The 24093-nt window shown below is 41.1% G+C and overlaps 1 protein-coding gene across 2 annotated transcripts in view; it reads right to left on the bottom strand.

Annotated features, from left to right (window-relative positions):
* The window catches only part of VPS35L (VPS35 endosomal protein sorting factor like), a 156765-nt gene extending 135610 nt beyond the window's left edge, over positions 1-21155 (bottom strand). Inside the window, exons 1-4 of one of the 2 annotated variants that reach the window (XM_053695001.1) lie at positions 21095-21155; positions 10664-10763; positions 7993-8151; positions 119-238 (exon numbers count right to left, since the gene is read on the bottom strand). In XM_053695001.1, the coding sequence (XP_053550976.1) occupies positions 119-238; positions 7993-8151; positions 10664-10763; positions 21095-21123 (408 nt within the window). In that variant the 5' untranslated portion in view covers positions 21124-21155. The remainder of the gene's footprint in view (positions 1-118; positions 239-7992; positions 8152-10663; positions 10764-21094) is intronic. The other variant, XM_053695002.1, reaches the window with a different exon arrangement.
* Positions 21156-24093: the final 2938 nt, after the last annotated feature.

Below are 24093 nucleotides of genomic sequence, written 5' to 3'. Positions count from 1 at the left end.
ATAATAATAAAAGTTTAATTTTGACTTTACTGGTCTTCTAAAGTGATAATCTAATTAAAATGATTTATGTTATTTAAAGTGTAATGTAAGAGAAATCTGCAATCTCTGGTGGACTCACAATGGAGAGCTTCTCAGTTGTTGTGTATCTGGTCAGGATCTCACCACGTTTGCTTGACCACGGCTCAAAGTCACTACCAACAATATCGTCCTGTTCTCTCTTCTTTTTGCTGCCATCCTGCTGAGAAGAAATGAGGTTACTGATTAATACATATCAAGAAGAGGCCATAAATAGATATTTAACACCTCTTGCTTTGGTGTAAAAATTGTACTATGTCCCAATATCCCTAAAGAGGACAAAAAGCTAAATCTGTAACTTTGGTTTTCTTTAAAATGCTGCAACTTGCCTGAAACAGCTATTCGTTTACAGTATTTTGAAGAAAACCTTCAGCTTGATGGTTTCTCTAGCGAGTGTGGGACAAACACAATGCTTATGCAAAAGCGAAGTGTGTTAAATGTTTCTTCAAAGTACTTCAGTGGAACAATGTATCTCAATATTGATGTTGAGAGTGTGGTATAAACCACACCCTTAGGGGGCGCCTCTAAACACAAATGACAAAAAATAGTAGTGTGAAAGGAAAAAGAGAAAATGGATATACAACTCTATAAGCACTATATCTACCAAACAATGTCCATAGGAGATATGTGAAAAACAAGTTCCAATGTACAATAGTCCAAAAAAGTGTGGCAGCTCTCGGTTGTAGGATGGTCTTCCTATTATGTTAGATAACTGAAAAAAGAAAAAACAGAGACGCCGACATGGCCTAGTAATGCAAAGATAAGTGGCTCCAATAAACACAAATCCAGATGTATACTCACAAGAGCAGCGCACCCTGTGGTGCTATTGATGCAGGCCGGAGCCTTACAGTGGTCCAGCTCACTGTGGGATTGAAGTAGATACCCAGAAGATGTCCCTGAGGGGATTGACAGTAGATATCCTATGTGGACACAAAGTATATGCACATAGCCCACATAGGATATCTACTATCAATCCCCTCAGGGACATCTTCTGGGTATCTACTTCAATCCCACAGTGAGCTGGACCACTGCGAGGCTCCGGCCTGCACCAATAGCACCACAGGGTGCGCTGCTCTTGTGAGTATACATCTGGATTTGTGTTTATTGGAGCCACTTATCTTTGCATTACTAAGCCATGTCGGCGCCTCTGTTTTTTCTTTTTTCAGTTATCGAACAATGTATCTCACACAAGGCTCTAAACAATGAATCTAATACAGATGTTCTGGCAAATTTTAAAGGACCATAATGGTCAAAAAATTGCATGCTCTTAATCATTAGAGGTGACTATTGACCCTACACTACTGTGTGTTTAATCCCTACAAATTAGTTAAACGCACAGTAGAAGTGCCGCTTGGGGGGGGTGTTCCGGAAGGGGGCGGAGCATGCAGGTCGCATACAGCTTTGCGCTCATTAATGCAAGAGCTCCATTGTACATCGAGCAACGCAGATTTCCTTGACCGCACTTGTTAAGGCTTTAACTACACAACCTATCATTATTGAAAGAATACATAGGGTAGATCCGTTACGTAAAAAACCTGATGGATCATGTAAAACAGGCCTGTTAAATTACCAAGATATAATAAACTATCTAAGGAACTATAGAAAGAACAGCCCATTAATGATAGATCAGAGTAAAGTCATGATATTTCAGGACTTTTCAGCTGAAACCACAGCTAAAAGGAGAGAAATGTCACCCTTCTGCTCCAAGTTAATAAAAGCTTACTATGATGTTAGATTAATATACCCGGCCAACTAGTCCTAAATATTAATGGAGAAAATAAAATCATAAATAATGTGCAAGACGCAACATTTTTTTGCAAAGATAATGATGTAGAATATATGGTGTTTTATATGGGAAAAGTCTCCCAGAATATAGAAGAATAGAATTTTTAAGTTTTAGAATTACTGTTAACGTACGCAGCACTGGGTTAATACTAGAAAATACAGAGTATGCTTATTTAGCAGAATATATTTTGTTTTTAAAGAGGAGGTCAATATGGGCTTTTGTACCAGGTGGTAAATCGCCATAGAACAGGCTAACAATGGTATTGAGCCAGTTGTTCGTTCCTGTGAGTGCACTTCTCTCTGTATGTATTTAGTCTCCCTATGGGAAAAAGGGGCAACCAGACGTGGACTCCTTGCTCAGTGTGCTTAGAGGAATATAGCTACACCTCACTGACGAGGCCCAATGAAGGCCGAAACGATCGTCTGGGGTTGCTGTGTTCCTTGTTCAGAGAGGAATTGCCTGGTATTTCGGCGCTGGACTGACCGTAATAGGCGGGATCAGACTGATATACTACAGGAAATTTCTTCTCTGTGAAAAGCATTACTGGGCTAAAAAGCTGCACCCAGGTGGTAAATCGCCATAGAACAGGCTAACAATGGTATTGAGCCAGTTGTTCGTTCCTGTGAGTGCACTTCTCTCTGTATGTATTTAGTCTCCCTATGGGAAAAAGGGGCAACCAGACGTGGACTCCTTGCTCAGTGTGCTTAGAGGAATATAGCTACACCTCACTGACGAGGCCCAATGAAGGCCGAAACGATCGTCTGGGGTTGCTGTGTTCCTTGTTCAGAGAGGAATTGCCTGGTATTTCGGCGCTGGACTGACCGTAATAGGCAGGATCAGACTGATATACTACAGGAAATTTCTTCTCTGTGAAAAGCATTACTGGGCTAAAAAGCTGCACCCAGGTGGTAAATCGCCATAGAACAGGCTAACAATGGTATTGAGCCAGTTGTTCGTTCCTGTGAGTGCACTTCTCTCTGTATGTATTTAGTCTCCCTATGGGAAAAAGGGGCAACCAGACGTGGACTCCTTGCTCAGTGTGCTTAGAGGAATATAGCTACACCTCACTGACGAGGCCCAATGAAGGCCGAAACGATCGTCTGGGGTTGCTGTGTTCCTTGTTCAGAGAGGAATTGCCTGGTATTTCGGCGCTGGACTGACCGTAATAGGCGGGATCAGACTGATATACTACAGGAAATTTCTTCTCTGTGAAAAGCATTACTGGGCTAAAAAGCTGCACCCAGGTGGTAAATCGCCATAGAACAGGCTAACAATGGTATTGAGCCAGTTGTTCGTTCCTGTGAGTGCACTTCTCTCTGTATGTATTTAGTCTCCCTATGGGAAAAAAGGGGCAACCAGACGTGGACTCCTTGCTCAGTGTGCTTAGAGGAATATAGCTACACCTCACTGACGAGGCCCAATGAAGGCCGAAACGATCGTCTGGGGTTGCTGTGTTCCTTGTTCAGAGAGGAATTGCCTGGTATTTCAGCGCTGGACTGACCGTAATAGGTGGGATCAGACTGATATACTACAGGAAATTTCTTCTCTGTGAAAAGCATTACTGGGCTAAAAAGCTGCACCCAGGTGGTAAATCGCCATAGAACAGGCTAACAATGGTATTGAGCCAGTTGTTCGTTCCTGTGAGTGCACTTCTCTCTGTATATATATATATATATATATATATATATATATATATATATATATATATATATATATATATATATATAATTTGTATTTTTTTTATTATTATTTTTTCTCTCTCTCTCCCCCCTCCCTGCTGCTCCACCCCCACCCCCCTTTCTATAGGGGACTGCTGGCTATGGATACCAGTTTTTATTGTATAAATGGTAAGAGATTTACTTAGATTGCTTTCCTGGAATGTTGGGGGGGATTACCTCCCCAATTAAAAGGAAAGCAATTATTAAACAATTGGGTCAATATAGGCCTGATATAGTATTACTCCAAGAAATGCACTTGAGTGAACCTGAATCTCTAAAATGAAAGAGCATATGGGTTGGGGAGGTCATCCCAGCTCCAGGTAATGGTAGGAAGAAGGGTGTAGCTATACTATTAAGTAAATCCTTAACTTACAAAATAATAGATAAAATAATAGATACAGAAGGCCGATTTCAGATCTTCTATGCAATATGTACGGTCCTAATTTAGTGGATTTCAACTTTTGGGATACTTTAGCTTTAAAATTAATGGAATTCAGAGGAAAAAATCTGATAATAGGAGGAGACCTTAATTTAACACCAACTCACAACCTGGACAGGTTGAAGGCGGCTTTTTTTTAATATTAGAGACATGAAAACACGTATCTTTCAAAGATTTTGTAACTAAGTTGGGTCTGAGATATCTGGCGTATTAAAAATCCAGACACAAAAGCATTCACATGCATGCCTAAAGGTCATCAATCACTTTCACAAATAGACATGTTTTTGGTGTCGGAGTTATTGGGGGGATTGGAGATAGAACCGGATATTAAAGATATATTGCTGTCCGATCACGCAATCATTTCATTAGAATTCATAACCAAAATTTTACAACCACGCGAGTCCAATAATTTCTATTTTCCCAAATATTTACTACACAATGTCAAATTTCATAATTGGCTTAAAGGTAAATGGACAAATTCCAAATGCAGCAATGGCAAGCGCTCTGAAAATCCTCCTCTTTCTTCCGTGTGTCTTCTGACGTGCTTCACACTGAACGTCACTGCCGCCACTTGGTCCCGCAAACAGGATGTCCCTCCGGGAACTAAATACAAACACCACAGTCCGGTGCTAGACGAAATCCAGTAGGAAAGCTTCATTCATGCCTCCCAAACAGCGACAATCCAGCAAGGAAGATTCCCAGCACAACGGAGGTATTCGAATGACACACAGGAACAGTGTTTAAAAACAAAAGTATTCTATATTTATCCATAAAAACAGCAGCAATCAGCCATCAACAATCAGATCAAAAATAGGAATTAGAAGTTAACATTGAGTAAGCTACGTTTTCATAACGAAACATGTGTGACCATTTAACTTCTACTTCCTATTTTTGATCTGATTGTTGATGGCTGATTGCTGCTGTTTTTATGGATGAATAAAGAATATTTTTTTTTACACACTGTTCCTGTGTGTCATTCGAATACCTCCGTTGTGCTGGGAATCTTCCTTGCTGGATTAAAGTTAAATGGCAGGAATTTGCAGAACTCAATCAGAACTACCGAGATAAGGTAGAAATATTTTAGGAAACTGGGAAAGCGGTCTTACGTGGTAGTATGAAAGCTCACTTATGCAGGCTTAAAAATAATATATAAACAGTGTGAAGTTCAATTATCAAACAGCGTGAAAAATAGCTACAATATCTATCTTGCGAATCAATCTAAAGGTAATTGGGACAGATATGTTAATCTAAAGACACAAAGGGATCATTTCCTTAAACAGAAAATGACAAGAAGATATTAGACAAAAAGCGATATATGGGGGTTTTAAAGGGAGGGCAGCGAAATATCTAGAAAGCCTAAGAAGACAAAAATCTAACAATCACATTGTAGCAATCAAATCCGGACTAAACAGATACACTACTAATGAAAAAAATTAAGAAGATTTTCTTTGATTTCTTCCAAAAACTATATACAGCTGAGAAATGCAAAGTAGGTATAAAAGAAATTTTCTGGAACGGGGTGAAGCTTCCTAAGCTTCCCCTAGATGTAGTTAAAACATCTGAATAGTCCAATAACAGTCCAAGAAATTACAGATGGAATAAAGTTTGCAAAAATAAATGAAGCACCTGGCCCTGATGAATTACCCGCGGAATTCTACAGAATATTATGGGAACAAGTTACGCCCATCTTATATAAGTTGTTTAATTAATTCTATAACAAAGAAAAATCCTGTTCAGTATATTTTACTACATCAAATATTTCCTTGATACTTAAAAAAGACAAAGACCCTGAAAACCCAACATCATATAGACCAATATCATTGCTCAACTTTGATTATAAGTTATTAGCTTCAATAATTGCAAATCAATTAAAACCACATCTAAACAAAATAATACATGAAAATCAAGCAGGGTTTATCCCTGGGCGGAATCCGGCTAAAAACATATGTAAAACTATGTTAATTCTAGAAACGTTTTGTAATGAAGCTAAATATAATAGAGCGCAAAGATTATCAGATGCAGCAATATTAACAGTAGATGCTGAGAAAGCTTTTGATTACATAAACTGGGACCATTTATTTCATACATTAGATAAATTTGTCTTTTTCAGTAATTTCATTTTATAATAATCCATCTTTGGCAATTATAATTAATTATAATTAATGTATCACTCTCAGAAAGATGCAAGCTAAGTAGAGGAACTAGGCAAGGCTGCCCCTCTCTCCCCTACTTTTTAACATGTCGTTAGAACCTTTAGCGGTTTTATTGAGACGTCATTTGGCAGAGATTCAAATAGGGCAGAACTTTGTTCTGTCCCTCTATGCAGACGATTTAGTAGTGTATCTAAGTAATTTGAGAGAATCACTTCCCAAATTATTAAGCGATATTCAGCTATTCGGATACATTTCAGGTTACACAATCAATCTAGGGAAATCAGAATTATTATGGTTAAAAAAGCAGGTAAATTAATTATAAAACATCCATTCCGAGAAGTTCACCAAATAAAATATTTAGGAGTAATCTTAACTAGGAATTTGACGGAATGGTATAGTTTACATTTTTCTAATTTTTCTTTAGAATGTAGAAGGAAGACCTTTGAATGGATGAACCTACCAATCCTATTACGGCCTGTGTCATGTTAATCAAAATTATCCTCTTTCACAAACTATTATACCTGATGCAAAATATTCCTGCTTTGTTGCGTAGAGGAGATAAAATTAAATTTAATCAGATATGTACATGATTCATCTGGAAAGGGAAAAGGCCATGGATTTCCATAAACAAATTGATGCATACTAAAGATGCTACAGGATTAGCGTTCCCCAATATTAAGTACAACAATTAAGCTGCTCTAGTTAAATTTGAAACTAGACTGAATCACGGAAAAGGAAAATGTGACGTTTCAAATATGTGAAACTATGATGATAGCGCCATTCGATTTTAAAAACTATTCTGCATTGTCCTATATCAAAGCTTCCAAATTGAGATTCTAGTATACTGTCCATTAAAAACATAGTGATCGCATGGCAAAGATATTGTCTTGAAATAGATATCAGTACTTTTTGTACAGAGTTCCTAATGATTTTGGGGAGCCTGGAATTTACCCCAGGTTTCTCTTACATGGTGTGTTCAAACAATAGGAAAGTAAAGGTTAAATCCAAATTACACAATTATTAATGCCAGACTTATCGTGTAATACTTTTCAAAATATCTCTAATCAATTTGGGATTCCCAAAAAGGATTTTTTTGCCTTTTTGCAGATTAGACATTATATTAACGGATTACAAAAGAAATATAATCCAGACTGGTCTTTAGGCCCTTTAAGTAGCAGAATTCATATATACCAGGAGGGAATATATCTTGTATATCTATAATTTAATCAATACACATACAAACATTAAACAGATGGAAGGAATACAGTACAACAGCCCAGAGTATAAATAAATGGTACATGAGTAGACAGATATGCCCAAAGTGCAGTCTAGAATCAGCAGATGTTATACACTACTTTTATCAAATGGAATACATTGATTAGTAGCTTTTATGCAATTACAGTATTGTGAGTTTGTTGAACACATTTGGGGTCTATTCATAGAGGGGAATGGAGTCTGTTAAATTCTAATTCCGGCAAACAACTTTTTTTTTTCTGCATACATCCCCATATGAAATAACTCCCTGGCACCTCAATACCGTACGGCTGGCTCCTCGGTACTAACTTATGTTGTTCTTCAGTGTCGATTCTGATTGGAGGTGGCAAACCTTGGCACATTTGTTGGCAAGCAGTGCTGTGCCTGGGTTTCCTCCATACTATCCACCACCAGTGCCATAATACTTGCAAGAAGAGGTTTAGAAGAATATCTGGGTATTACCTCCCCCCACCAGAAAATGGTTTTCACAACTGATTTACATATATCTAACAATAAATGATTAATATACAGTTCGGCATTTTTTCAGTACGTTAACTCATGCAATACCATATTAGATGTCTCTACTGTGGCTGCAAACAAGGAAAGAGGATCTGTGCCATCCAAAACGCTGCTTAGTGGGTCCACAATGGAGTTGGAAGAACAAGATGAAGAACTGGAGGACGTGCTCTCTTTCCGCCCCATCTTTTTGGTTTTGGATTCTGTAACCTGTGATGAGACTGGTCGTTAGGTGAATAGACAGAACACTGATGAATCCCTATTAAAACAAATTGCACCTTAGTTTTAAAGGGACATGAAAACCAATATGATTCAGACAGAGCAGAGTTTCCAATTTATTTCTATTATCAAATTTGCTTCATCCTCATGTTATTCTTTGTTGAAGAGATATTTAGATAGGTAGAGTGCACATGTTTGGAACACTACATGGCAGCAAAAAAGTGCTAACATCCAGTGTTATTGTTAATGTATAATATTCTTGCAAAACTGCTGCCATATAGTGCTGCACACACATGAACGCTCCTAAGCTTACCTTCCTGCTTTACAACAGAGGATACCAAGAAAACTAAGAAAATTTGATAATAGAAGTAAATTGAAAAGAGCAAATAATATATATATATGTAGCCACCAACCAGCAGATCCTGAGCCTACCTAGGTATCCTTTTCAACAAAGGAAACTAAGAGAACAAAACAAATTAGATTAAATAAAGTAAATTGGAAAGTTGTTTATAATCACATGCTCTATCTGAACCATAAGAGAGAAAAAAATCAGGATTCAAGTCCCTTTAAAAAAACAAAAACATTTATTTATTTATTTAAAAGGGACTTTTATTATATAGTCATCGGTCCATAAAACTGGATGATGATTTGGGCTTTGTGCCCTTAAAGGGACATTATACACTCATTTTTTCTTTGCATAAATGTTTTGTAGATGATCTATTTATATAGCCCATAAAGTTTTTTTTTTAAATAAATGTATAGTTTTGCTTATTTTTTAATAACATTGCTCTGATTTTCAGACTCCTAACCAAGCCCCAAAGTTTTATGTGAATACCGTCAGATACCTTCTCCAGCTTGCTCCTGTTTGTGTAAAGGGTCTTTTCATATGCAAAAGAAGGGGGAGGGGGGGGAAGTGTCTTATTTCCCACTTGCAGTGGGCTTTCCAGCTGCCTTTTCAACAGAGCCAAACTGACAGCTTCTAAGTAAGTTTTTAAACAGTTTTATACTGGATTTTTATATCAGTATCTGTGCATCTTATTCTTTATAGTAGTGTATATTACAGGCAGTTATATGAAAATGAGTGTATACTGTCCCTTTAATCATGACATGGTTAAAGGGACAGTCTAGTCAAAATTCAACTTTCATGATTCAGATAGGGCATCTTATTTTAAAAAAACTCTCCAATTTACTTTTATCATCAAATTTGCTTTGTTATATTTGTATTCTTTGTTGAAAGTTAAAGGGACATAAAACCAAAATATTTTCTTTCATGATTCAGAAAGATCATGTGATTTTAAACAACTTTCCAGTTTCCTTTTATTATTTAATTTGCTTCCTTCTCTTGTTATTGATTGCTGAAAGGTTTATCTAGGAAAGCTCAGGAGCAGCAAAGAACCTAGGTTCTAGCTGCTGATAGGTGGCTGCATATATATACTGATTGTCATTGGCTCACCCACGTGTTCAGTTAGAAACCAGTTGTGTATTGCTGCTCCTTCAACAAATGATACCAAGAGAATGAAACAAATTTGATAATAGAAGTAAACTGGAAAGTTGTTTAAAATTGTATTCTCTACTAAAATCATGAAATCATTTTTTTGGGTTTCATGTCCCTTCAAATCTAGGGGCTTATATACGAATTTCTAAACCTTTGAAGACCACCTCTTATCTCAGTGCATTTGGACAGTTTTTCCCACCTAGACAGCGCTAGTTCATGTGTGCCATATAGATAACACTGTTCTCACTCCTGTGGAGTTATGTACGAGTCAGCACTGATTGGCTAAAATGCAAGTCTGTCAAAATAACTGAAATAAGGGGGCAGTCTGAAAAGACTTAGATACAAAGGTAATCACAGAGGTAAAAAGTATATTAATATAGCTGTGTTGGTTGTGCAAAACTGGTGAATGGGTAATAAAGGGATTATCTATCTTTTTAAACAATAACAATTCTGGAGTAGACTTTCCCTTTAAGTAGCCCAAAACAATACCCTCTTTTACGCCCCCCCTAAGGATATTATAAAGCTCTTTTTTTATTGTGTCAGAGCATTTTATGATTGTACAATTGCTTGTAAAGGGGTTAAACTCATAGTTAAAGTCAGCTCCAGGACAGAAATGCACTACTGGGATCTAGATGGACATATCTGATAAAACAATGACTTGAGGCCTATGTGTGCAGCCACCAACCCCCAGCTACCTCCCAGTAGTCCATTGCTGCCTACCTATTTATGTTTGTTTTAACAAAGGATACTAAGAAAACAAAGTCAATCTGATAAAAAAGTAAACTATGAGTTTCTAAAGAATTGTTGCTCTGTCTGAATCATAAAAGTTTAATTGTGATTTGTATGTCCCTTTAAACAGATGAGCATAGCTGGTTTCCATGAGCTGTTGCACAGAAGGACATAGGTATCCGCCCTATACAGTTTGCAATATCCTAAGCAATAATAAAAAAACATGTTTACAAGGTCATATAAGCTTAAAAAGTCACAAATAAACCCTAATTTACTTACAGTAATTGGTTTCAGAGGATGATAGTCCCCATATTCTACAGCCACCCGCTCCAATCTGCATGATTCAAGCTCTGCTTTGTAGTTCCTTTCCCTCGGATGCCTGAAAATTATAATCTTAATGAAACGCGTCCTTTATGTTTATATAATTATAACGCCGGTATAAATTACCTATCACACAAGTGAAGTGGGAGAATCTGAAAACACACAAACTCGTCCACTCAATCTAAAGAGTTAACCATCCTGGGTATAATATCGCTGTGCTGAGAATCACTCACTCCAATAACATGGCAGTGTGAGGTATAATATCGCTGTGCTGAGAATCACTCACTCCAATAACATGACAGTGTGAGGTATAATATCGCTGTGCTGAGAATCACTCACTCTAATAACATGACAGTGTGAGGTATAATATCGCTGTGCTCGCGGTAATGAGAATCACTCACTCCAATAACCTGACGGTGTGAGGTATAATATCTCTGTGCTGAGAATCACTCACTCCAATAACCTGACAGTGTGAGGTATAATATCGCTGTACAGAGAATTCCTCACTCCAATAACCTGACAGTGTGAGGTATAATATCACTGTGCTGAGAATCATTCACTCCAATAAGTTATAACCTGACAGTGTGAGGTATAATATCGCTGTGCTGAGAATCACTCACTCCAATAACCTGACAGTGTGAGGTATAATATCACTATGCTGAGAATCACTCACTCCAATAACCTGACAGTGTGAGGTATAATATCGCTGTGCTGAGAATCACTCACTCCAATAACCTGACAGTGTGAGGTATAATATCACTGTGCTGAGAATCACTCACTCCAATAACCTGACAGTGTGAGGTATAATATCGCTGTGCTGAGAATCACTCACTCCAATAACATGGCAGTTTGAGGTATAATATCGCTGTACAGGTAGCCCTCAGTTTACGCCGGGGTTAGGTTCCAGAAGGAATGGTTGTAAATCGAAACCGTTGTAAATTGAAACCCAGTTTATAATGTAAGTCAATGGGAAGTGAGGGAGTTAGGTTCCAGGCCCCTCTCAAAATTGTCATAAGTAACACCTAATACATTATTTTTAAAGCTTTGAAATGAAGACTTTAAATGCTAAACAGCATTATAAACCTAATAAAATAATCACACAACACAGAATATATAATTAAACTAAGTTAAATGAACAAAAGCATTTGCTAAACAGCATTATAAACCTAATAAAATAATCACACAACACAGACTTCACTTGCATTTTCTGCAAACAGTTCTTTCGATGCATTCCAATCTGGACTGATTTATAGACAGGAAGATCTTGTTCCTTTGAAATCTGCTCGATAGCTCAGGTCTGGTTAAACTGATTAATTTCAGCTTGCTTGGCTTTGCTGCAACACAAGCGGACAGCTCCACCTACTGGCTATTTTAATAAATGCATTGCTTCTCAATGCTTTTCAACAGCAGTCACATGACTGGAAAAAAGGTTGTTATTCTGAAACGGTGTAAATTGAACCGTTGTAAAATGAGGGCCACCTGTACTGAGAATCACTCCAATAACCTGACAGTGTGAGGTATAATATCTCTGTGCTGGGAATCACTTGCTCCAATAACCTGACAGTGTGAGGTATAATATCACTGTGCTGAGAATCATTAACTCCAATAACCTGACAGTGTGAGGTATAATATTGCTGTGCTGAGAATCATTAACTCCAATAACCTGACAGTGTGAGGTATAATATCTCTGTGCTGAGAATCACTCACTCCAATAACCTGACAGTGTGAGGTATAATATCACTGTGCTGAGAATCACTCACTCCAATAACCTGACAGTGTGAGGTATAATATCGCTGTACTGAGAATCACTCACTCCAATAACCTGACAGTGTTAGGTATAATATCACTGTGCTGAGAATCACTCACTCCAATAACCTGACAGTGTGAGGTATAATATCACTGTGCTGAGAATCACTCACTCCAATAACCTGACAGTGTGAGGTATAATATCGCTGTACTGAGAATCACTCACTCCTATAACATGGCAGTGTGAGGTATAATATCTCTGTGCTGAGAATCACTCACTCCAATAACCTGACAGTGTGAGGTATAATATTGCTGTGCTGAGAATCACTCACTCCAATAACCTGACAGTGTGAGGTATAATATCGCTGTGCTGAGAATCACTCACTCCAATAACCTGACAGTGTGAGGTATAATATCTCTGTGCTGAGAATCATTAACTCCAATAACCTGACAGTGTGAGGTATAATATCACTGTGCTGAGAATCACTCACTCCAATAACCTGACAGTGTGAGGTATAATATCGCTGTACAGAGAATCACTCACTCCAATAACCTGACAGTGTGAGGTATAATATCGCTGTACTGTGAATCACTCACTCCAATAACCTGACAGTGTGAGGTATAATATCGCTGTACTGAGAATCACTCACTCCTATAACATGGCAGTGTGAGGTATAATATCTCTGTGCTGAGAATCACTCACTCCAATAACCTGACAGTGTGAGGTATAATATCGCTGTGCTGAGAATCACTCACTCCAATAACCTGACAGTGTGAGGTATAATATCGCTGTGCTGAGAATCACTCACTCCAATAACCTGACAGTGTGAGGTATAATATCGCTGTGCTGGGAATCACTTGCTCCAATAACCTGACAGTGTGAGGTATAATATCTCTGTGCTGAGAATCACTCACTCCAATAACCTGACAGTGTGAGGTATAATATCGCTGTGCTGAGAATCACTCACTCCAATAACATGACAGTGTGAGGTATAATATCTCTGTGCTGAGAATCACTCACTCCAATAACCTGACAGGGTGAGGTATAATATCGCTGTGCTGAGAATCACTCACTCCAATAACCTGACAGTGTGAGGTATAATATCGCTGTGCTGAGAATCACTCACTCCAATAACCTGACAGTGTGAGGTATAATATCGCTGTGCTGGGAATCACTCACTCCAATAACATGACAGTGTGAGGTATAATATCGCTGTGCTGAGAATCACTCACTCCAATAACCTGACAGTGTGAGGTATAATATCTCTGTACTGAGAATCACTCACTCCAATAACCTGACAGGGTGAGGTATAATATCGCTGTGCTGGGAATCACTCACTCTAATAACCTGACAGTGTGAGGTATAATATCACTGTACTGAGAATCACTCACTCCAATAACCTGACAGTGTGAGGTATAATATCTCTGTACTGAGAATCACTCACTCCAATAACCTGACAGTGTGAGGTATAATATCGCTGTACTGAGGGTCCTTGTACCCTAATAACCTGACAGTGTGAGGTATAATATCGCGGTAATGAGAATCACTCACTCCAATAACCTGACAGTGTGAGGTATAATATTGCTGTGCTGAGAATCACTCACTCCAATAACATGGCAGTGTGAGGTATAATATCGCTGTACTGAGAATCACTCACTCCAATAACATGACAGTGTGAGGTATAATATCTCTGTGCTGAGAATCACTCACTCCAATAACCTGACAGGGTGAGGTATAATATCGCTGTGCTGGGAATCACTTGCTCCAATAACCTGACAGTGTGAGGTATAATATCGCTGTGCTGAGAATCACTCACTCCAATAACCTGACAGTGTGAGGTATAATATCACTGTGCTGAGAATCACTCACTCCAATAACCTGACAGTGTGAGGTATAATATCTCTGTGCTGAGAATCACTCACTCCAATAACCTGACAGTGTGAGGTATAATATCGCTGTGCTGAGAATAACTCACTCCAATAACCTGACAATATGAGGTATAATATCGCTGTGCTGAGAATCACTCACTCCAATAACCTGACAGTGTGAGGTATAATATGTCTGTACTGAGAATCACTCACTCCAATAACCTGACAGTGTGAGGTATAATATCGCTGTGCTGGGAATCACTTGCTCCAATAACATGACAGTGTGAGGTATAATATCACTGTGCTGAGAATCACTCACTCCAATAACCTGACAGTGTGAGGTATAATATCGCTGTACTGAGGGTCCTTGTACCCTAATAACCTGACAGTGTGAGGTATAATATCGCTGTACTGAGGGTCCTTGTACCCTAATAACCTGACAGTGTGAGGTATAATATCGCGGTAATGAGAATCACTCACTCCAATAACCTGACAGTGTGAGGTATAATATCGCTGTACTGAGGGTCCTTGTACCCTAATAACCAGACAGTGTGAGGTATAATATCGCTTGTCACGGATACCAGGCTGCAAGGGTTAAACCCCTACCCCCTACAACCTCACCCCTGTTGTTTCTCAGTGGTTTGGGGCTCCTCAGAGCAACCAAAATCTCTGGAAGCTTTTTGTTTGCTTGTTTTTGTGTTAAGAGAAGAGCTGGTCTATGACCGGGAAAACCCTCCTAGGCTGGCCGGGCTCCTGGAACTTCCGGTCGACCGCCTCACAACGGACACCTGCCTAACCCCTCTCAGGCTGGCCGGAGTCCTGGAACTCCCGGTCGACCACAGGACAGCAGGACACCCGCTAACTTTACCCCTAGTAACTCCAGCAGCCCTTTGCCCCAGAGCTCCGCTATTTTGGGGATTGGTAGCCCCTAGGGAAGACAAGAGCTGGGGGGAATTATCGGAGGGGAGCTCCTTTGGGAACCGGGGGTTTTGGACACCCCTAACCCCATAACTTCAACGGAGTGTAACTCTGGTCCCCAGTAACGAATCATGCTGATTTTTGGACTGTGGTATCTGAGGACAGAGAGCCCTGGAACCCTGGAAGTGCCGCCGCTCCACCTGGATCCCCCCGAAACCGCCACCCCTGTGTCCTGGGACTGTGGCTGCTATGGAGGTGCCGGTCCGTCTGGAGGGGCGGGAATGACGGAAAAATTGTTGGATTGTCCAGGGTCTTATCAAGATGAGCTGTGTGTATAAAAGGAGTGTATGTTTTACAATAAAAATAGTTCCCGTTTCACCTAAATGCTTGTATGTCTAGTTATTTGGGTGGGCTCCTGCTAAAATCACTTTCCTGGGCTACATAGCAGCCTGTTCCAGGCAGAGGAAGGACCCTCTGGCAGAGCTACCTAGTCTGGGTAGCCGGAGTCTGCCACAGGGTGGGACCCTGAGTACTGGTGCTGTCGGTCATCAGGGGTGGCTACAGGCTGTGGTCACTTGCCAGCTACATAGCTGTAGTCGGCAGGGAGGAAGCAGGACCCGTTTGGCAGAGCTACCCAGTCGGGGTAGCAGGGGTATCCGTCCCATTGGCTGGCAGCGGTGGGATCTGCTTCTTCCACATAATTCCTGCTGACAGAGAAGGGCCACAGTAGCCGGTAACTATGGAAGTCGAATTTCTAAGGAGAGTACAGGAGGCGCTGGCCCAGCTGGACGGTCCTATTTACCAACAGGACATGCTGGAACATCAGGACCTGATCCGCCGGGACCTCTGGTGGGAGGTTCTTCAACAGGAGCGGGACAATGGAAAGGTCCTCCCCACGAATGACACAAGGTTCCGGGATCGGCGGACCGTGAGAGTGCATTTCCTGGGAAAACAGCCAAAGAAGGAATGCCTATCTATTCTACATAGACTGATCCAGCAAGAGATGTGGGTGGAGGACAGCTATCGGGCCCTCCAATGGCTCACTATGCAAGCGCAGTCATGGCTGGAGGATGGCTCCCCTACAGAGGGTTTTGGAAGCCCTGGATTGCGGTTTATAAAAAGGACAGAGGACCCACAGTTTGGTAGCGAGACGGGCCAAGGTCTGGAGGATATCTCTGGGCTCCAAGAGGAACTGCTGGATCTCTTGGAGGAATCCTGGCTACTAGACGATCTGGATTTTATAATTGACAAGGAAGAGGCACTGGTCAAGGAATACAAGAGGCTGCTAGATCTCGTTAAGCAGCGTGCCAAGGGTATACAGATTTGGGGTGCAGCCCTCTGGGATTCATGGAGCTCGACCATGGAGGGGTGGCCACAAAGAAAAAGGGAACCAGGGCTGCTGGATCCAGATCAGCAGTCTGGCTCCGAGCTTATGGTCTTGGACAAGGAGGCCACCCTAGCAGAAGCGCTGGCAACAGGACAGAGAGCCGCCGGCCTCTGCCCAGCACCTGCAACAGCTCCAGAAAACCAGGGAGAGGAGGAAGGCGTCCTCCCTCCCCTTACACAGAACCCCTTGCAGGGAGAGACGGATGTCGATAACTCTCCCCAGCGGCAGAACCCCTTCCCGGGAGAGGAGACAGTCGGTCTCTCTCCCCAGCGGCAGAGCCGGGAGAGGAGACAGTCGGTCTCTCTCCCCAGCGGCAGAGCCATTCCCTGGGAGTGGAGGTAGTTGTCCTCCCTCCCCTTACACAGAACCCCTTCCTGGGAGAGGAGACAGTCGGTCTCCCTCCCCAGCAGAAGAGCAGTTTCCCATGGAGCAGAGGTTGCAGACCTCCCTCCCCAGTGGTAGATCTTCTTCTCGGGAGAAGAGACAGATGGTCTCGCCCCTCAGTAGCTTGGCAGGGTCCCTACCCTTTTCTAGTCACGGAGCATTTCTCACAGGGGGGTACCCGCTCATGCAGTTGGTGCCACAAGTTTGGGCACCCGAGTCTTGCCTGCCCCACCAAGGAGCAACCTCAACCTACAGTCTGGGGTGGGGATACAGCCAGGAAACCGGCACTGGCTTTGTTTGTGGGTGGGTCAGCCGGTACTAAACAGAGTGTCACAGAGAGAGGCAGTGTGGCCATGGAACTTAAGGACACTGGAACTTATGGGACAGCAATTGTTTGGGAGCCGGCCTTGGCAAACTTGTTTGGGACATTGCATTATGTGACTATCCCTGCACCCGGGGCGCAGGGTATAAACGCCAGCAGGAACCCCCCAGGATGCCCCATACTCAGGAGAGATGGGATAACCTCTCCCAGCAACCGAGAAGTGGAGGGCCACCGTCGGACAGCCCCAGGCCCACCCGTTAAGGGTCTAGCCGAGTATGCCGAACTGGAGGGGGGGAGATGTCACGGATACCGGGCTGCAAGGGTTAAACCCCTACAACCTCACCCCTGATGTTTCTCAGTGGTTTTGGGCTCCTCAGAGCAACTACAATCTCTGGAAGCTTTTTGTTGGCTTGTTTTTGTGTTAAGAGAAGAGCTAGTCTATGACCAGGAAAACCCTCCTAGGCTGGCCGGGCTCCTGGAACTCCCGGTCGGCCGCCTCACAACAGACACCTGCCTAACCCCTCTCAGGCTGGCCGGGGTCCTGGAACTCCCAGTCGGCCACAGGGCAGCAGGACACCCGCTAACTTTACCCCTGGTCGCTCCAGCAGCCCTTTGCCCCAGAGCTCCGCTCTTTTGGGGATTGGTAGCCCCTAGGGAAGACAAGAGCTGGGTGAATTATCGGAGGGGAGCTCCTTTGGGAACCGGGGGTTTTGGACACCCCTAACCCCATAACTTCAACGGACTGTAACTCCGGTCCCCAGTAACGAATCATGATGATTTTTGGACTGTGGCGTCTGTGGTGACACCCTGGAAGTGCCGCTGCTCCACCGGGATCACCCCGAAACCGCCAACCCTGTGTCCTGGGACTGTGGCTGCTATGGAGGGGCCGGTCCGTCTGGAGGGGCGGGAATGGCGGGAAAATTGTGGGATTGTCCAGGGTCTTATCAAGATGAGCTGTGTGTATAAAAGGAGTGTATGTTTTACAATAAAAAGAGTTTCTGTTTCACCTGAATGCTAGTATGTCTAGTTATTTGGGTGAGCTCCTGCTAAAATCACTTTCCTGGGCTACATAGCAGCCTGTTCCAGGCAGAGGAAGGACCCTCTGGCAGAACTACCTAATCTGGGTAGCCGGAGTCTGCCACAATGTGGGACCCTGAGTACTGGTGCTGTCGGGCATCAGGGGTGGCTACAGGCTGTGGTCACTTGCCAGCTAAATAGCTGTAGTCGGCAGGGAGGAAGCAGGACCCATTTGGCAGAGCTACCCAGTCGGGGTAGCCGGGGTATCCGTCACATCGCTGTACTGAGGGTCCTTGTACCCTAATAACCTGACAGTGTGAGGTATAATATTGCTGTACTGAAGATCCTTGTACCCTAATAACCTGACAGTGTGAGGTATAATATCGCTGTACTGAGGGTCCTTGTACCCCAATAACCTGACAGTGTGAGGTATAGTATCGCTGTACTGAGGGTCCTTGTACCCCAATAACCTGACAGTGTGAGGTATAATATCGCTGTACTGAGGGTCCTTGTACCCCAATAACCTGACAGTGTGAGGTATAATATCGCTGTACTGAGGGTCCTTGTACCCCAATAACCTGACAGGGTGAGTTATAATATCGCTGTACAGAGGATCCTTGCACCCCAATAACCTGACAGTGTGAGGTATAATAGAGCTGTACAGAGGGTCCTTGCACCCCAATAACCTGACAGTGTGAGGTATAATATCGCTGTACAGAGGGTCCTTGTACCCTAAAAACCTGACAGTGTGAGGTATAATATCACTGTACTGAGGGTCCTTGTACCCCAAATAACCTGACAGTGTGAGGTATAATATCACTGTACTGAGGGTCCTTGTACCCCAAGTAAGCTGACAGTGTGTGGGTATAATATCACTGTACTGGTGCTTGTACACAAATAACCTGACAGTGTGTGCGTATAATATCAGTGTACTGATTGCATAGGGTGCTTGTACACAAATAACCTGACAGTGTGTGGATATAATATCAGTGTACTGATTGCATAGGGTGCTTGTACACAAATAACCTGACAGTGTGTGGGTATAATATCGCTGTACTGATTACATAAGGTGTTTGTACACAAATAACCTGACAGTGTGTGGGTATAATATCACTGTACTGATTGCATAGGGTGCTTGTACACAAATAACCTGACAGTGTGTGGATATAATATCACTGTACTGATTGCATAGGGTGCTTGTACACAAATAACCTGACAATGTGTAGGTATAATATCAGTGTACTGATTGCATAGGGTGCTTGTACACAAATAACCTGACAATGTGTAGGTATAATATCAGTGTACTGATTGCATAAGGTGCTTGTACACAAATAACCTGACAGTGTGTGGGTATAATATCAGTGTAGTGATTACATAGGGTGCTTGTACACAAATAACCTGACAGTGTGTGGGTATAATATCACTGTACTGATTGCATAAGGTTCTTGTACACAAATAACCTGACAGTGTGTGGGTATAATATCACTGTACTGATTGCATAAGGTGCTTGTACACAAATAACCTGACAGTGTGTGGGTATAATATCACTGTACTGATTGCATAAGGTGCTTGTACACAAATAACCTGACAGTGTGTGGGTATAATATCACTGTACTGATTGCATAAGGTGCTTGTACACAAATAACCTGACAGTGTGTGGGTATAATATCACTGTACTGATTGCATAAGGTGCTTGTACACAAATAACCTGACAGTGTGTGGGTATAATATCACTGTACTGATTGCATAAGGTGCTTGTACACAAATAACCTGACAGTGTGTGGGTATAATATCACTGTACTGATTGCATAAGGTGCTTGTACACAAATAACCTGACAGTGTGTGGGTATAATATTACTGTACTGATTGAATAAGGTGCTTGTACACAAATAACCTGACAGTGTGTGGGTATAATATCACTGTACTGATTACATAGGGTGCTTGTACACAAATAACCTGACAGTGTGTGGGTATAATATCAGTGTAGTGATTACATAGGGTGCTTGTACACAAATAACCTGACAGTGTGTGGGTATAATATTACTGTACTGATTGCATAAGGTGCTTGTACACAAATAACCTGACAGTGTGTGGGTATAATATCACTGTACTGATTACATAAGGTGCTTGTACACAAATAACCTGACAGTGTGTGGGTATAATATCACTGTACTGATTACATAAGGTGCTTGTACACAAATAACCTGACAGTGTGTGGGTATAATATCACTGTACTGATTACATAAGGTGCTTGTACACAAATAACCTGACAGTGTGTGGGTATAATATCAGTGTAGTGATTACATAGGGTGCTTGTACACAAATAACCTGACAGTGTGTGGGTATAATATCACTGTACTGATTACATAGGGACGGGTGCTTGTACACAAATACCTGACAGTGTGTGGGTATAATATTAGTATAGTGATTGCATAAGGTGCTTGTACACAAATAAGCTGATAGTGTGACATATAATGTCACTGTGCCGAGGGGTCCGTGCTCCCCCATAACAGTCACATCCCCATAACCAGTCAGTGTGAGATATAAAATGACAGAGTCCCTGCACCCCAGTAACCAGGCAGAGGTTTACCAAAATAATAAAACAATTTCCTTCCACAAGCTGCACCACTACAACAAGTGCGATATGACGTATTTAGAATTTACAAGATGCCCTTATTACACACAAAACACTGTGACCCTACGCTGCACCGTTATCACAAATCAAAAACCCATAGACGATTCTCACCACTGTACGGAAGCCATCTTCTCAGTCATGTGATTGCTGCCCTGTCAACTTTCAACTTCCGCCATGCTTTGATTGGCCTAGCGCTAAGTTGCCAGCCATAAACGCGCGTGCGCAGTGCAATACACTTTTAACTGATTTTTTTTTTTAGTATTTCTGATCTGTATATTTTTCAAGCAGTTTTTTTCTCATTATATTATGAAATGTATCTGCCAGTTTTACATTTGCTTCAGGTCGAAGTATATATTATGCATATTCAGATATTAAATTATATTGTACAAGGATTTGTTTACACTAACAATATGTTTGTAATGCTGATAGATATATAGCAGTAAGAAATGTGTTCTCTTTGGGAACTTGCTGGCATGGGGATAAATCACCATCTTATTTTACTGAGCACTGTAAGTGCATCTCCCTCATATGCAACATGATAAATCAGTGAGATAGTTCTCAAGATTAAAATTACTACTATTAAAACAATATCTGAGAGGCTTAATAATACTAACAATGAATCTAATAGAGAGTTTTAGAGAATCAAACCCTCTCTCGTCTTTCCTTGATCTCTCTCTTTTCTCTCTCTCTCATTCCTCCTTATTTCTTTATCCTCTCTCTCCTTTCCTTGATCTGTTTCTCTCTTTTCCCCATTCCACTCTCTCTCTACCATCACTAGTTTCCTTGCGCTCTCTCTCTTTTCACTCCTCTCTCACTGCCAGGGCCCTATTATCTAAAGCTCTGGCAACATTATCTAAGATGTCTCATTTGTAATATAACGTCCTTCAAAAAAATGTAGAGAAGTGAATTTTATCATGAGAGCTGTTTATTTTCATATGCAGGTTCTGGATATGAAGGAGAGACAGACACCTACATGACAATATAATGCTTACAACTTATAAACTAATATTTCTTTCATATAGGTGGCAAGGGTCCTCGAGCTAGTGACGTATAGGATATACATTCCTACCAGGAAGGGGCAAAGTTCCCCAAACCTTAAAGGGTCAGTAAACCTAAAAAATAATGTTATATAATTCTGCACATAGTGCAGAATTATATAACATTATTTAGGTGCTATAGCCATAAAAGCATTTTTTACAGTTTAATTTGCTAAAATACGGCGCTTTTACAGACCCGCTCTCTGCTGAGCGGGTCTGTAATATTCAGTCAGCGCATCGGGCCAGCTGTATAGTCACAGCCTGGCCCGACCGCGCCATAAGACTAAGTGCAGCTCGCTCCTGTGACAGGAGCGAGCTGCACTTAGTGCTATGGCGCGGTCGGGCCGGGCTGTGACTAAACAGCTGGCCCGATGCGCTGACTGAATATTACAGACCCGCTCAGCAGAGAGCAGAGAGCGGGTCTGTAAAAGCGCCGTATTTTAGCAAATTAAACTGTAAAAAATGCTTTTATGGCTATAGCACCTAAATAATGTTATATAATTCTGCACTATGTGCAGAATTATATAACATTATTTTTAAGGTTTACTGTCCCTTTAAATGCCTATAAATACACCTCCTACCTCACTCATACCTCAGTTTTATAAACTTTGCCTCCTTAAGAGATGGTGAAGCATGATGTGCTTGATTCTTCTGTGAAATGCGCTTCTAAGCATAATGAAGCCCAGTTCCTCTCTAAGCACAGTGTTTGAGGGATGTGAAGGGAGTATTGCCTGATGACGCCATGTTTTCACCTATGGGAAATCTATTCTAGGGCTCTCTGTAAATTCGGTTGCAGAGATTCATCTGCTGCCTCCCTTTAAAGACCGAGATTATACTCCTCTACCATTACTTCTGCGGATATGTTTCAGTACTGGTTTGGCTATCTGCTACACGTGGATGGGTGTCTTATGGTAAGTATATATCTTTTTTAAGGGACACTCTAATACTTAATGTGTATGTGTATATATATTGGCCATGAGACAGGTTGTTTTCATTTTCCTGTAAGTGTCATGAAATAAAGTATCAGTATTGGATTTTTGCTTAGAAATTTGAATGTGGGTTTTTTATTTATTATTTAAAAATGCTTACCTTTAGGCCCTTATTACCTCTACATTCTCCGAGGTTCTTTTTTGTCACAATTGCACGCATAATCGCACATGTGATGACGCTATTTAAGTCATCATGACGCGTCATAATTTTGCGTCTTTTTCACGCAAATCTTTTTGCGTCTTTTTTCTAGTTTAAAAAGCCACTCACACTTCACTCTGTGCTCTCATATTTTTTAAGAGAGCTATAAAGCTTATTTTTATTCATCATTGATATTAACTATAAGGTTTTTTAATAAGCATTGTTTCCTATTCCTGAAATCTGCTGTATTTAAGGAGAATGTGATATTTTGCAACTAATGTTACTTTTCATTTTTGTTTGTTACATTTCTTTGCCATGATGTCTCAATCTAAACCTGCCTCTGATGTTATCATAGAAACTGAGCTGCATGAACATATTTCTACCAAAGCTAAGTGTGTTTGTTGTAAAAAAGCTACAGCTCAATTATGTGGCTTCTGTTTTGATAAATTATTACATGCTGATAATATTTGTAAGAGTACAAATGCATCCACTATTATTCCATCTCAGCCTAATGCAAAAGGCATTCCTGCAGAAATGAAAGATTTTATTGCTGCAGCTATAGAGAAGGCAATGACTGCTATTCGGCCTTCAAATAAACGTAAAAGGACTTTACATACTTTTCCTAAGTCTAGTGAATTTTGTACTGACCAACAGCATACTGATGTATCTTCTACTGATGGGGGTTCCTCTGATTCAGAGGATCCTACATCAGAGACAGAAATTGATAAATCTTTTTTATTTAAAATTGAACATATTTGCTCACTTTTGATGGAAGTTTTATTTACTTTGGGTATTGAGGAGTCTAAACCACTTGATGATAAATCTTGTAATTGTTTAAATTCTGTATTTAAGACTACTATTATTACACCTAAAGTTTTTCCTATTCCAGATGCTATCTCTAATATGATTGCTAAAGAATGGTCTAAACCTGGTACTTCTTTTAAC

Source organism: Bombina bombina, chromosome 11, assembly GCF_027579735.1.
Source record: "Bombina bombina isolate aBomBom1 chromosome 11, aBomBom1.pri, whole genome shotgun sequence".
In the NCBI taxonomy this organism is placed as follows: Eukaryota; Metazoa; Chordata; class Amphibia; order Anura; family Bombinatoridae; genus Bombina; species Bombina bombina.
Note: the sequence above shows the minus strand (reverse complement) of the source record. Positions and strands in the feature narration are given on the sequence as shown.